The sequence below is a fragment of the Zerene cesonia genome, chromosome 28 (genome assembly GCF_012273895.1).
Source record: "Zerene cesonia ecotype Mississippi chromosome 28, Zerene_cesonia_1.1, whole genome shotgun sequence".
In the NCBI taxonomy this organism is placed as follows: Eukaryota; Metazoa; Arthropoda; class Insecta; order Lepidoptera; family Pieridae; genus Zerene; species Zerene cesonia.
In genome coordinates, this window is record NC_052129.1 from 2,551,995 (window position 1) to 2,567,893 (window position 15,899).

Genomic DNA, 15,899 nt, shown 5'->3' on the forward strand with positions numbered 1-15,899 from the left:
GTAGAAAAGTATTATTTCGATTCCTTTAACTATTGAAATTCTATTGCAAAATCCAATTTCACTTATAATTATTTATTTCTAGGGGACATGCTTGTGTATGTGTTGTTCGTGAGACAAACAAATATCCATTTCTTGTTAACTTAACCTAGATCCAGACGAGATCCAGACGCCCCTGAATACTTAAACGTAACTTAAGTCCACCAACCGGTTGCACACTTAAAACGAGAAGATAATTACGTTAAACCATTGGTTAAGTTTTTGTTTAGGATAATGATTGGGTTTTAAATTAAGCATTTAAAGCTTTAATTGTGAGAATTAAGAAAGGTAAAAAGCTGTTGTTTTCGTAAGGAATTGTATTGTGGACGGAATTATTTCATTATAATTAAGCATATTCGTCTTTTTAGTTTCTTCTTCGGTCCAGATGGTTTTGTGTTTCTCTGAAGTTATTTATACTTTAGTTTGGTTTTCGTACGTAAAAGGTAAAACGGGAGTTTATTACTAAGAGTTTGGTATCTGTCTGTCTATCGGTCCGCCTGGAACCTGTAATTATATCTATATACATATGTATGTATATAGATATATTCAACAGTCACGGTATGCCAAATATTGCATCTGTTGCTTGATGTATTTAGAAGATCTTCTATTTCAGAAAAATAAGTTATTTGTGTAAATATGATATTTATTGGTCTTTACCGAAATCAAAACGTATATTGAATTGAAAACATTATATATAACTGGTACTGTTTATATAAATTTGTTAAATTATTATGTGAGTGGTCATAGAAGACAACTTGCTTTTATCATCTGAGGCTTTGTAAACGTATTATTTGTTTTGCATAGATATATAAAAAATGCTAATACTTTATCAAGATTGTGATAAGCGAGATGTTATCAGCGCGCGTCAAATTCTATTTGCGAAGGATAGAAATTGTGGATTAACAAAGAAATACGATGTTCAGATAACGATTTATGTGTTTTGGGTTTATAAATCTGAAGCATTACGAAGATTTTTTCTCAGATAGTCCTCAGCTCTGATGATCTGATTATCTATGCTAATAATATAAAGCTGATGTGTTTGTTTGAACGTGAATTACAGGAAATGCTGGACCGTTTGTAAAAATTCATTCACGATTGGATGCGTACATGATGTAAGAGCGCTATAGGTATATATGTACCGCAGGGGAAACCGGGGCGCTAGTTAGCTGTTTCCACCAATGGAATTAGGGGTGTAAGAAATGATATTATTACATACCTATTCATTATCATAGCGGGCCATCCTTCACCATCATCATCTTTATTCATTAATCTTAAATGTATTTTATAGAATTATCTATTCTTATATTATAAAGAGGAAAAATTGGTGTTACTGTACGTATGTTTGTAATGTTTGCACGCAAAAAATAACGGACTGATTTCAAAAAAAATCTTTTGTCATTGGATAGTTGCTTACATAGTGACATATATGTACCTAGCACGGGCGAAGCCGGGGCGAACAGCTAGTTTTATATAAGTAGCAAGGTACATAGACTTTAGTAAACATTAACATTCATTTAAATATTATTATGGCATAGGCATATTATCCCATAATTTGTTTTTGTCTAGACTAAAGTTATTTTTTTTTTTAATACTTTATGTTAAAAATTACCATGGAGCATCTTCTGTTGCTTCAAAAATAAATAATACAATTTTAGACATTTTTCTTACTGCTAAAAAAATAGAACAAAGCCTAAATTGGTATTGGTAAACAATAGGAACTGCCCTTGGGGTCCGTTAGGTCACGCAGGTAGTGGACGCCATTTTGTTTATCATTGTCACAAACACCTCAGATATTCATTTTTTGATCATTTTTATATTTTGCCGACCCTACATAAAGCAGCATGCGTTGTTTGATATAGGTATAAATTTGTATAAAAACCCCCACAAGGATGTCGTAGTTAAAAAAATAAATTTCGTATTAAGTATTGTTTAGATATGTGTATGTAATTTTTTTCCTATTTTGTATACTATCTTCCCAAATTTTTAATTGTATCAATTTATGCACTGATTGCTTGGAAGAAATTGCTAATGAACAATAAAGCCGCCCGTAGTATTTTATGTCATGTTGTTATTTAATTTTATATGTGAATAATGAAATAAATAAAATGCTTTGATAAATAATAAATGAATTACATTTCACAAAATTAAACGTTTTTAAAGTCTTTAAATTTTTTACATTGCTATTAATAACTTCAGATCTGATAAATTATCAAATTACAATTGATAAAATTTACCTTAACATAAGTCTTCATGACGAAGTCTATAAGTGATTTAATTGCACACCATGTGCGTTTATAATCATGGACCTTACCTTACATTGCTCTTTCCTTTACTGTAATTAGTTGTGCATTTGATGCAAAAACAGCAATGTAAGACTGGCGAGTGGTTTTATCTGATTGCTGTATAAATGTGGTAATTGCAGCGTTAACATCGATAGTTCTTGTGTTTTACCACCAATGGGGAAAAGGGGCGGTGCTTTTGCATCGCTTTTTACTTTATACCTGCATGTGGAGAGGTTAAACTATAAATCGAGACTAATATTGTTTTGTGAGGGTCTGTGTCGTCTGTGTCAGGTTTTCACGGCAGAAGTGATTGTGGTGAAATATCGACTGAAGATCGAGTCGATTTGGGGTCAAAGGTTAATTTGTTTTCACCCACTAGACGGTAAATTGGGAAAAGCTAACCGTGGTTCGGCTGAACTAGTTTGTTTATATATCAATTTTATTGTAAGAGAATAGTTCTTTTTGTTCATAGCTCCTCCTAATAGAGGCCTAATAGGGCCTATGCCCAAGACATTCACATTTACTGAACCTTATCTAGTGTGAGAGTTAGGTGAATAGTTTATTTCATTGTATCAGTAGGTGACTACATGTGAAATAAAATACCAACTAGCTGTGACCCGCGGTTGAAACCGCGTAAGTCCGTATCCCGTAGGAATATCGGTATAAAAAATGCCTATGTGTTATTTCAGTTGTCCAGCTATCTACGAAGCAAAATAGTATTATTATTCATCAAAAGATGTCAGGAAAAAAAAAAACACGACTAAAACACGAATATGACATTATTTCAGTTTTCCAGCTATGTACGAAGCAAAATAGTATTATTATTCACCAATAGATGTCAGGAAAAAAAACACGAATAAAACACGAATATGACATTTTCTAAAAAAAATTCCTAGCTAGATTGATTTATCGCCCCCGAAACCCCCTGTATACTAAATTTCATGAAAATCGTTGGAGCCGATTCCGAGATTCCAATTATATATATATATATATATATATATATATATATATATATATATATATATATATATATATATATATATATATATATATATATATATATATATATATATATATATATATATATATATATATATATATATATATATATATACAAGAATTGCTCGTTTAAAGGTATAAGATATCTAGGTATCCTGAAATATGACAGCAATGATTTTGTCATTAATGGCTATATTTAATTTCGCGGTTAATCATGATTAAATTTAGTATTAATGACTGGTTTTTAATGTCATTCATTATTTAATTTATTTACGTAAAGGTATTGTATTGTGTGACACAAAATATTTAAAGGATGATTTAAATATCTAAAACATTGCTTACTCGAATGTAATGACATTCTGTAACGTTTAATTTTCAAAATTTCTCATTCTGCTTTTTTTTATTGTAATTTACCAATGATGTGTTTAATGTAGTACCTATATTAATACGTTTTTGTTTGAACATGACAGTTCTCGAATGTTCCAGAACAAACAGATTGTGACAAATAAGGATATACAGAGAATTTAAATATGTTTCTTATATATTTATTCTTATTTTAATGCAGTGTTTTGTTATATTAAATTTCATAAGACAATTTGTTATTACGAAAATCGTAGGAACAAATAACAAACAGACCTAATTTTAAAACTATGAACATTAAATAACGATGTTTTGGCTTTTTTAGTTAATTGCGACATTAAAATGTTATTAGAATACTGTTATCATCACCTTATGTAAACAACGATTAAAAACATTAGTTCTTCCTATATACACTAGTAAACTTATCAAGAAATCTCTCTGCTGCGGTGTGTAGTAAAGACAAACAAACAGTTGCATTTACAGGTAGGCTGTGCCCCGCGGTTTCACCCGCGTAAGTCCGTATCCCGTAGGAATATCGGGATAAAAAATGCCTATATGTTATTCTAGTTGTCCAGCTGTCTACGTACCAAATTTCATTTCAATCAGTTTAGTAGTTTTTGCGTGAAAGAGTGACAAACATACATACATCCTCACGAACTTTCGCATTTATAATATTAGTAGGATAGTAGGAAGAATATTAGTAGGTATGTGTGTACCTTGAAATTTGTTTGTGTGCAGAAACTTTACTAAGAGTGTTATAGGACAAACTTCTAAGGTCAAACACCGTTTTTAACTACGCATTAAAAATCATGACTGAGAGGTTGTGGGTCTCTCCTATCACGCTAAAATCGCATTATTTTTATCTTAATCTCTAAATTGTGAAATGTGCCCGTTTGACGGAGGTACGTACGTAGTCATGATAGTATATAGTTGTATATATATATTAATTTGTTAATATGTTTTGTTGTTCTATTTTAACGTAACGCAGAAATAAATTTTTAAAATTTATGTTTTATATTTCTTGAGAAAAATATAAAAATGAATGTATACTTAAATTGTACCTGCATATGAAATTGTATGTATATATAAGTATATATTTATAAAAATAATAGAAAAGTATAAAATATTGTTTTATATAACTTAAGCAGGTTTACCATTAAAAAGCGATTTCTTCCAGACAACCCGCTCGCGACAAAATCTATAACAGCAGTTATGATTTATTAAACGACCTTATGATAGAGCAATAAATCAAAATGAATTATATCGTAACTATTTACCGACTTCTATGTCAACATTACCAAAAAGGGATACTGTTTTTCTCAAACTAATTATACTTTCATTGATTCATCTGCCTGTCTGTCTTCATTATCCGGTACAAGTGTAAAACATTAATATATAAATAATACATAAGTCACTTGTTTATCACGTCCCGACGTGACTGTAATATGAAGATGGGAAATTGGGGCTATCCTTATGGCACTTAGCGCTATTGGAATAGAGGCGGGTTTTGTGTAGCAAGTGCGTGCGCATCTCGGCTTTCTTGCCTGCATACAAGATGGTCCCTTAGCAACTGGCGTGTTTTAGAATACTGCCCTTTACTAGATGTAGAATTAAATGATAGTAATTGAAATTGTAGTGGACGAATGAGATTTGGGATGAATTGGAAATATCTTATTGTTTTTATTTGTTAAGAAAAAGAGCTGAATTTTTGAGCTCTGAAATTATGAAAACCTCATAGGTAACAAGCTCAAAAAAACAGCTCCTTTTATTGGATGAACCGATTTTGATGTGTATGCTCAAATTTCAGGCGAATTAATTGTTCATTGTATATACGTCTTAGATATAACATTGTCCATGGTACTTTTTGTTCACACACGTAACACGTGTATTTAGCTTGGTAAAACCTAAATAAATTTTCGCACCCACAAAACTTATAAATACAGACAGATGTAAATTGTGTCTCGCTGTAAAACTTAACGGGACATTAGTGCTTGCACACTACGTGCCGTGCTGTTTTCAAATTTAGACAAGTCTGGATGTGAAATATTGTATGGGACTTGGTAACATTGGGGCAACAAATGAAGGAAATAAACTATTCGTATTGGTGTACGATTAGCGCTTTATACCGACGTGAAATGTACACGTAAAACTTTGAGTTTGAGTTTGATGACTTTGTATGCAATATTAAAGGAAATGTTGCTAAACTCAAATGTTTAATCAAATACTAAGGATTTCTCATAGATATATATGTTTCAGAAACTTCATTTATACAGACTTAATTGATGATTAATGATTATAAATATACAACAATGAGAGGTAAAATATATAATAATAATAATAAAGATGGTACTAGTACTAGTAACTAAAATTGTGAATTTATTTATTATTTCTTAAGTCATAGAACTTAAGACATAATTTTTCAATCCATGTACGACAGGAGCGAAACCGCCGGTTGAGACTAGCGTATAATAAAACTAACCTTTCTATCCCATCCGTTAGTATCAGTGTTAATCGTTCTGTCCCATAACATCTTTACAACCTATTACAGGAGCATTAAATGCAACTAGTCTAACATTGTAAGGTCTAACTACAGAGAACACTTGAAGCACATTACAGAAAATTCAATTATAGAAACGTCGCAAGCAATTGAGATAATTATGCAAAAAGACTAGATGGCTGTGGCACATGTGGGTAGTTTGAGATTATCGTAACTATGAGTTCTCATGGCTATACTCGATTGGAACGTGTTTCGTGATAGTTTTTAAGTACGCTATTTTTAGTATTCGTATATTTTTGTTCATGGAGGTAAAGTATCTAATAATAGAATGAAACTGCATAATAAAAATATTAGTTGTAGGGTTTTGAAACATTATTATTTAGGAAAGTGCGCGTTAGATGTAAATATAATACTTATGTGTTTTTTTGTTTCTAAATTAAGTAAGTAATGAAACGTTGCAAAGTATACATTGAAATATAATAGTAATTTAGTGTAAAATCCGTTTAATGCCCCGGTTAGCGGCTATCGAAGTGTCTCCATTAAGTACTTATTTTTGACTATCGAAGTGTGACAATTCACTCTTTAAAGTAAAGAACTCGAGCAATAGGTACATGACAGTAACAATTCTTATCACTGGACTGTGTACTTTTTTAATCACTTGTTTTATTATTTTTGTAATTATATTTTGTTCTTTACGTGTTAATTTAAATATGATAATGTAAACAATATATAATGATAATAATATGTAATATAGAACTAAATGCGTGATTAAGTATCGAAGTGGAAATGCAGCTTAATAAAACTTGTATAATCTGTGGCACTTTTAGTTCATTTGCATGTTAACAACCGCGCGGGACGGACGCGTCTGCCGTTACAATGTAAAGCGGGAGACAAATCTGTTTCTTTGTTACGTTTAGTAGCTATAAAATTGTAAATAGAAACAGGTGTAGTGTCTGTTTAAATTGAAGCCTCCTGACAGCCATTGATAATGTAAATTAACGAGCCACATGCGTTTAAATTTTATAACGCGGGAATGTTACAGCAATAAGACATAATTTACTTGGATGGGTATATTTTAATGCGAATAACCTACGTCCGCTCATGGCAATACTGGCCGATTGAAATGCTTCTAATTCTTGACTCAATAATAAAATTGCAAAGATGAAATTGGGGTAGAAATAAAGTTCACAGACTAGACAAATCATTAATATAAATAGGTAAGCGATTCCAATCCGCCAATTAATTATCATAGCAACACTTTAGTATAATATGAAGCCACCCAAAACTCCATCGTTATTGTTTTAGTAATCCTCAAATTAAATTATTTATATTACAGATGGATGGATGAATAGATGGAGAGGTACGTTTAAGAGATTTTTTCTTAATAATAAAGCAGTATAATATAAATATCTCGTTTGAAACAAGTTGGTTGCGTTACACACCACAGAACTGACTAATAACTACAAGGGAAATATTTATACAACATATATTTATAAAAAATCACACCCATTCCCATAAAAATAAACGGAGCGTATATTTTTATTTTACAACATGATACTCGACTGTTGTTGGGTCAATTAATTCTTGTAATTCCACGATTTATTTAAAAAATGCCAAGGCACTGCGTTGCTAGTTATATGTTATTTATGAAGTATGAGAAAGTTGCATAGATGTGAAGAAAATTATGTGCGAATTTTTTTTGAGGATTTTTCCAGTTCAAACCAGTAGTTCCTGAGATTAACGCGTTCAACCACAGAAACAAACTCGGTTTAAGGATCTACCAGAATTATCTCTAGATAATATAAAACCACTCCACTGCATCGTGAATGACGACAAACAAACACACTTGCGAATTTTTCATGTACTTTGTGAGGTTTTATTTCATACACTTTAATTTACCTAATTTGTATGGGCAAATGAATTACATTAAAAACTTGTTTTAAATTTTTTTGTATTTAAAATTTGTTTAAACAATCTTTTCGCTTAACAAACCTTATTGATTAAATTATCATTGATAGATACTTAATTTCTACATGAAACTTTTATCATTTCCTACGATTTTCCTTTTGAAATTACTCCTGTAGGTAATTACAATATACATCTATTAATGATAATCATCCTTATTACATGCGTTAGGTCTTAGGTCTTGTACCATTATAATAAGGATTAAGCGTATTAATTAGAGGTAGTGCTTTCTATAATGAAATCAATGTTCATAACTCTATAGTTTCGTATACTATAAGTACTCACACTTAGACATTTCACAGGTTTGTAGTGTTGGTAAGCTGTATTTTCTTTGATTTGGTATCATTTTGATTTCAACTTTTAAAATAATTTCATTGATTATGCATTGTTATATTTATTTGTAATTACCTCCTTACATATAAAAATATCCTCCAGAGAATGAAGTCATATTCCGCATTATTTATTTGAATTATTCGTATTCATATTACTATACTAAAATATTATAAATGCGAAAGTTTGTAAGGATGTGTGTGTGTTTGTTGCTCTTTCACGCAAAAACTGCTTAACCGATTGCAATGAAATCTAGTTCGTACACAGCTGGACAACTGGAATAACATATTGACAACTTTTTATCTAGATAATTTCATCTGGTTGGCTTATATGTCTAAGCCTTAGATAATACCTTAGACTCTAAGGTATTATACCTTCAAATTAAAATGTCCTTTATGTAAATTTCAGACACTTCGAGACCGTCATTCGAAATGGTTTTCAGGGCTTACCTTAATTGCATTTCGAGTCTGGATGGTTTGTATAAAACAATCACCAGCTCTCAGATACCACCTACTGCTCATACAGAAACGAATATTTACGATTTGTACCCATCCATTTGTAAATTTCAATAAACAACGCTATAACACGGTTTCACATGGCGTCGTAAAATAGCACATAAAATGATACCTTGGCTATCCCATTACAATGGGACCCTTTACGGCCTGTGTTCGAAGTGTGTTTAATAGAAATACTTGTCTTTGGACTTTTGTTTATACTTACTCCATTCAGGTTTTGTCTATGGGTTGGTCAAACTTGAGGAATATGTGACAATATTTCATTTATTATTGAGTATCTTCAGGCTTCTGAAGGTAATTATAAGCTAGAAAAAACTGTATGTTACATATTTATACGATGGATGTACATTTTATATGTGACAGAGTGTGGTCTCAACAAAAACTAGGTAATGTAAGCTAGGGGGTTTTTAATAGCTTGATATTTAATATATTTTATTTTTGTTTAAATATGAATTATAAAGTATAATAATAGCTAATTAGGTATGAAATAATCGCTTTAAATACTATTAAACTTAGTTAAGGATATGTTGAAGCCTTTAAACTTTTTTTGGAATATACATCTACTGTTTTATTAAGTACTATTTACATATTATATACTATATTGCAAGAAATAGCGATCTAATTTGTATCTTACTGGTAGAAGTGCCATTAAAACATTTATCTATCTCTAAACATAATAGAACATCCTAGCGCATTGCACAACCTATATTATATCAGTAAATATATGTAGCAACGAACAAACTATAATGATATATGGCGTGAACGATTCAATATTCACACCTAGTCCCCCATCTACATACGTCATTATGCCATTTATATGCCTGGCTAATGTATATGGTACTCGACTGTTAGATGTCTTTGGACTATACAAGATGCCATTTTAATCATATGTGTATAAAAGTTGTAGAATGTAGAAATTTTTATTATATAGATGTTATGTATTTTTGGACAATAGATTTAATATATCGTATCCTATTTATGTATAGTTTTATTGCCTAGATTTGTTGTTATGCCAGAACATTTTTTACATTTATTTTATTTCAAATTTCTTATCCGTTGATCTTAAAAAATAAATGACGCAAAATATCAAGTTTTTTTTTGGATTATAAACTTCCACACAACGGTAAAACAAACACGTATTATATTAAAATTAAAGCAATTATAACAATAATATAATGAAATTACGCTGTGAAATAATTTTTATGTGGAAAAAGCCTCGGTTTTATAATATTCACGGTCATTAAGCCTTGTTATTGGATCATTATGTTGACTTCATTCAGTAATGAAAGAAGTCCCCTGATAATGTGGTAATCGCAATAAGTTGAAAAATAATAATAAGTTAAAATTGGTATTAAATATTCATATATAATGATGTATCCTTTCGTATATATACAATAATAAAAGTAAAAGATTCGTCATTAACTGGGCGAGGGATAAAATTGTATTTCATCCATGAAATTTATCTCAAAAGAAATGAATTTGTACTGAGTTTAATAATGGTTCATCACAAACAAATCTTGTACAGGATAATACAATTAATTCATGAAAAGCTCTGTGTAGGATGGAAATATAAAACTTTATAACCCATTATTCCCATGAGACCACTACGTTCATTGTGAGAATTCTTTAAATTAAATGATTATAAGTAATACTCAAAATGTTTTGGAGCTAACAATATATTTTTTTATATTTTATATCTTTTCGTCTGCAGATACACTCCATTCGAGTAAGCAACGAATTTTGATCTCTAACTTCATGTGTTTTAAGTAAATATTACAGTGCTAATAGTCCCGTGGAAGGATGTAAAATATGCGTATACTTTAGGGCGTCCTTAACGGGAATAATTCCACCTAATCTGTAACCCCTTTAAATATATACACTATAAAGTTTTTAATTACTCGTACTATCAAATATAATATTTTTTAGCACATAAGAACCATTACATACGGTCTTACCTCTGCATATGTTGTTCAGTGGTGATGATCGCTTACCAACAGGCGAACCACCATCTCAGTTACCGCTATAACATAGAACAACTTTTTTATTATATAGGCTCTAACCAGTGGTTTCGTGTGTACTCGTCAATACAAGGCAGTATCGTGTAGTCTTATACTTCTATGCTATTGCTACAATATTGGATATGTTACCTAAGTGAGGACAGGTGAAAGTTATTAAATATACTTAATTGATGTTCATGTTCGTCTGTTACTGCAAGCAGAGCCCTGCACACACAATTTTTATCAGTAAAAATGTGCGAATTCTAATATAACAATTAACAAACTGCCAACGTTTTTAACCATTTCTTTGATTGAATGAAGAAATGTAACTGTATTACTATATTCATAGAATTGCTTTTTCAGTTCGTTTAAATTCATGTTTGTATAATAGGCTAGCTACGAATTTCTCGTGACGAAATGTAGGCTTAGCAGGAAGGCCTGGCATCACATTGACATGCATAGCTTAGAACAGGCGTCATATTCTCTCAAAACAATATGCATATTGAATGCAATGCGCGCGCGCATATCAACGCGCCCAAGATACGTGTATCATAAACTGGCTTTTAATCTATGGTTTAATATGTAACACCATTTATTATTTCCTGAGCTGGATAAGGTGTCAAGGAACAAAATTCTTTGTTTTTAAGATTTACTTGTGTATTTGTGCATTTTGATTAGTACCTACTTATAAAATAAGTTTTTTCAATAATCTTTAAAGAATGAAAATTATGAAACTGCCAATAAAAAGCGTGATAAAATGAATCATAATCATCTATAATAATATGTGGCCTAGCTACACTTCCATAAAATTCATCTTAAACTTTACAAAACAGCTCTATACATATTATGAAACACGAAAACTTACTTCCTCGTAACTCGTCCCACTAATGTTTACATAAATTATTCACTGTCAATATGTTATTTTATTTCTCCTAAGGGTTTCTGAGCGCTTGGCTACGGGCCAAGGGACTTGAACGATACTTGACAGGCCACTTGACCTAAAATATGCTACAATGCTTGTGGCGAAACGTTAAATATAGCTTTCGGTTCAGTCTTATCGTAAGGTTAAGGATAAGATAGGTGCCTGTACAACTTTAATAATATGTTTGTCGTAATTACTAGGTCATTAAGTACCTTTATTTTATTCTCTTATTGTGTCCAAGATGCCCAAATTTAAAAGCCTTGATGTGACCAAGAACTTTTTGTATTTTAAGAAATTTAATTTCAACAACTTTTGTTTCAGATACAATTCGAAAGATACGCGAAGTAACAATTTAAGCTCAACCTGACAACTCATCTGTGATCTAACAAACGCTAGTATCAGTGTAAGTGACATTAACGACCGATGTGCATAGCAACCCGGCTCGAAGGACCAAAACGGAAAATGTATTAACCGGTCATGGATGACAGATAGTGTGTGTTGTGAAAGGATGGGATAATGGGAGTTGGGTTGGGATCTTGAAAATGCCGCATGCGCACTCGAGTTCTGCTGCGAGCTCGGGCGGCGACGACCTGGGCTCCACGGATGAAGTTAAGGTCTTCAAGGACGAGGGAGACGGAGAGGACGAGAAGAGGAGCTCGGAGAACTTGCTAGAGGAGAAGTCTAGTCTGATCGATTGGACTGAAAGTGAGGTATGTGGTCTGGGAATGATATTTATTTTATCATACTTAAATTATTACGCCCTGGTCTCTATTGGGCATATATACTATGGTATATGCCTTATAGGATTACAACTCCTCTCTCCAGGTTACGACTAGATCTTGTAAGAAAAGAGCTCAGAGCAGCATCTATAGAGCTTCATTCATGCCAAAATTAGACACACATTAAGTGTTTTATGGTCAAAATATATGTATGATCCCAACAAGTGTCATACATTGTGAATATTGATCGTTTGATAAAATACATGATTTATGGGTGTGAAAGCAAAACCACTCGGTTCAACGAGAATACTTCATATGTAATACCTACTCATACATGGACTTTCGACTTGCAACATGACTACGCTATGTTTAATGAAGAAAAATCATTGTACTAATAAAATATGTTAAATGGTCTAGAGTTCATTATTCCCATTCAAACTAATTCCGTGTTCATGTATGCAAATTGTTTTTTTAATTGTGTAATCTAGTTTTATACAATTACTTCTATAAATATTTGTATGTAAAAAAATGTTAAATTGTAGGTGGTCCGCGTTTCCTGACAATAAACATGAAGCCACACTAAACGTCTATTTTAATTATGAATCAGTTCTCAAACCTATACTTAAAATGCGTCACGCGGCGCTAAACATCACCACACAAAACTTAATATATCGTTAGCCAAATTTATCCGTTAGCTTTAAGAATTAAGCGCTAAAATTGCGTGTTCATATTTAGACGTTCGTGGTTTGTAGTGCAACCTCAGCAGGTGTCAAAACCAGGTAGGAACTATTGACAGATTCTACGTATAAGGCACAATACGTATACAATATATTGATGTGCATTCGACATCCTGAATGGTGCATATTTATTTGTGCACTTGTGAAAATCCCGTCAACAAACCTATGCATTGTAGGTTTGTATACGTCAGTAGTTGAAAGAGGCAATTGGATGCAACAGTAGTTCATTGTTAGATTAAAGCAATTTTGCCCCTGAGATTCTAATAAAATCAGCAAGCTAACCATTACCGCCTCTATAATTATCTATTTATTTTCTATTAAATGAGCCCACAGCCATTAATTAGCGTAGAACACGGCTCCCAATGGTCATTTCACGTCGAGAATTTTGATAAAACACCGTTTATGACTGCAACGAATTTTTATACGCACTTAATATTCATGAGTCTCGGTTGTTGAACTCGCATCCAAGAGATATACATCGCGACTATTTCAAAAACCGCTCAATTAGGACTAACACAGATATGATCTCGTTACACGGACACACAAATCATTGTAATCGCAAATTGTGCGTGAAAACAAACAAATCAACCGCACGGACCGGAGCGAACTTCACCCAAAACATGGAAAAAAATAACAGGTACCTACCTACATTTCCTAAAAATTCAACATAAATTACCGACTCATTGTTGCTCGTTCCGAAAACTCTATTATCCCATAGTATGTCTACCTGCGTGGAGGTATTATTAGATGGACTCCCACGGCTTTGTTACCTGTGGCCCGTAGGTGAGTGCAAACATTTAGGAGAATCGAACAGTTACTTGCTCCATACTTTTTATTCGTACGAACCCTGGATGCAAGACAAGGACGGAAGGTGCACATGAATCCAGACGCATTACAGTCACGGATCGTATAAATATTGGATTATATTTAGGTGCAATTCTGCTTTGTATGTCATAATAGCATCGATTATCGTACGTGATGCTATTACAATGCTCTTTGTGAGTACAATTTACTGAGTTTCGATTTCTTTTAGATTACGATTTTGTGAATTGGATTGTGTCAGGGGTTTACGGGCGTTTGATTTTTGGATGTGTTTTTATAGTTATTTTTTTATCTTTCTACAGTAGGGCTTGGCCCATTTTGTTCCCTTTCATACGTAATTATTTTTTAGACTGGTTATTTCAATTGCAAGGATATTGACCTAAATAATGCTTCGATTACACTCGTTGATGTATTATTTGTTAAAATATAATAAGCGCAGCTAACTCAATAAGATTTCGTGTTAAACACTTAATAATATCTACACGTTCGTCACACGACGGCAATTAATGTAATTATTATTAAAATAATAACACGCTGAAAAAACTAATTGGCCGAACGTTATTGCCATCTCGATATGTTGTCACAACATTACTGTACCTACCCACTAGGCCTTAATGCTTTTTTATTTCCAGCGTATTGTACGTTGTATGCGATATTCTTCATGTGTCATAAATCTAAGGAGCTGAAACACCCCTTTTTCATGTAATCGTCATTATAAATGGGCTGATGCAAAATGTGGTGATAAAAACCCGCCAAGCGCGAACAAACCAGTCCGGGCAGGTTCCGTAGGCTGCTCTAACTAATTTGAATGGTGACCAGTTTTTGTATGGCTCTGTTGATAGTGTTTTTTTTTTTGTTTCCTCATCAAACGGCCGTAAATCAGCTAATTGTAGTTAGAAATCATTTGAATATATACCTACTTAGTTTGGTAAATAAGAGGGACATAAAAAATCCACTACCACTCTAATTTGTGTCAAAATATGTGGTATTAAACTGGTCAAATTGTAAGTATAAATACCTTCAAGTAAACATTAAGTTTCTGGGTACAGTTAGAAGGAATAAAAAGACGCTTCCAATACATGTGCGCAAGCGCAACGGCGTCTAAATTTAGCGAACAACGATCTCTTGTGCGGTGCCATCCGCTTCCGTTCGTCTCGGGTACTGTTATTTATTTGCTCTGTGACACGACTTTATTATTGATGATTTTAATATCGATTAATATTAATACGTACTATCACAATTACTATTATAAATCGAGAAGAAATAGCAGTTTTAATGTTTTTTAAGAAGAGTTTGAACCTATCGGTAGAAATTAAATCATAATTCCCTTATATAATATCTATAGTATATCATTTCTCCAATCCTTTCTTCCTCATATTTCAAGAATATCTCGGACCAAGCAACCATGCAATTTGTACGAGGCTTGTACAAATTATCATAACAATAAAGTTCAAACCGTGAAGGTCTGTGAAAATGATCAGTTATTAATTTCACATGCCTTATTTGGCGACGCGTGGGATCACGACACATAGCTAATTAACTATGTATACAGTGCTTGACGTAGGACGCCTGGCCTAGGTTTAATTTGAGACCTAAATGCACTGGATAATACGTGGAATTGTCACGCGAGTGACAATACGTTGTCGATGGAACTAGGTCTGAATCTCACAGCTAAAAATATATGCGTTTTTATTGCATTAAAAGCGCATTTATTTAAA

At 32.3% G+C, this 15,899-nt stretch overlaps 1 protein-coding gene across 4 annotated transcripts in view; it reads left to right on the forward strand.

Annotated features, from left to right (window-relative positions):
- Nucleotides 1–15,899, forward strand: part of LOC119837715 (protein pangolin, isoforms A/H/I/S) — a 124,706-nt gene that overhangs the window by 7,206 nt on the left and 101,601 nt on the right. For all 4 annotated transcript variants that reach the window (XM_038363451.1, XM_038363449.1, XM_038363450.1 and 1 more), the window contains exon 2: nt 12,225–12,613. In XM_038363451.1, the coding sequence (XP_038219379.1) occupies nt 12,446–12,613 (168 nt within the window). In that variant the 5' untranslated portion in view covers nt 12,225–12,445. The remainder of the gene's footprint in view (nt 1–12,224; nt 12,614–15,899) is intronic.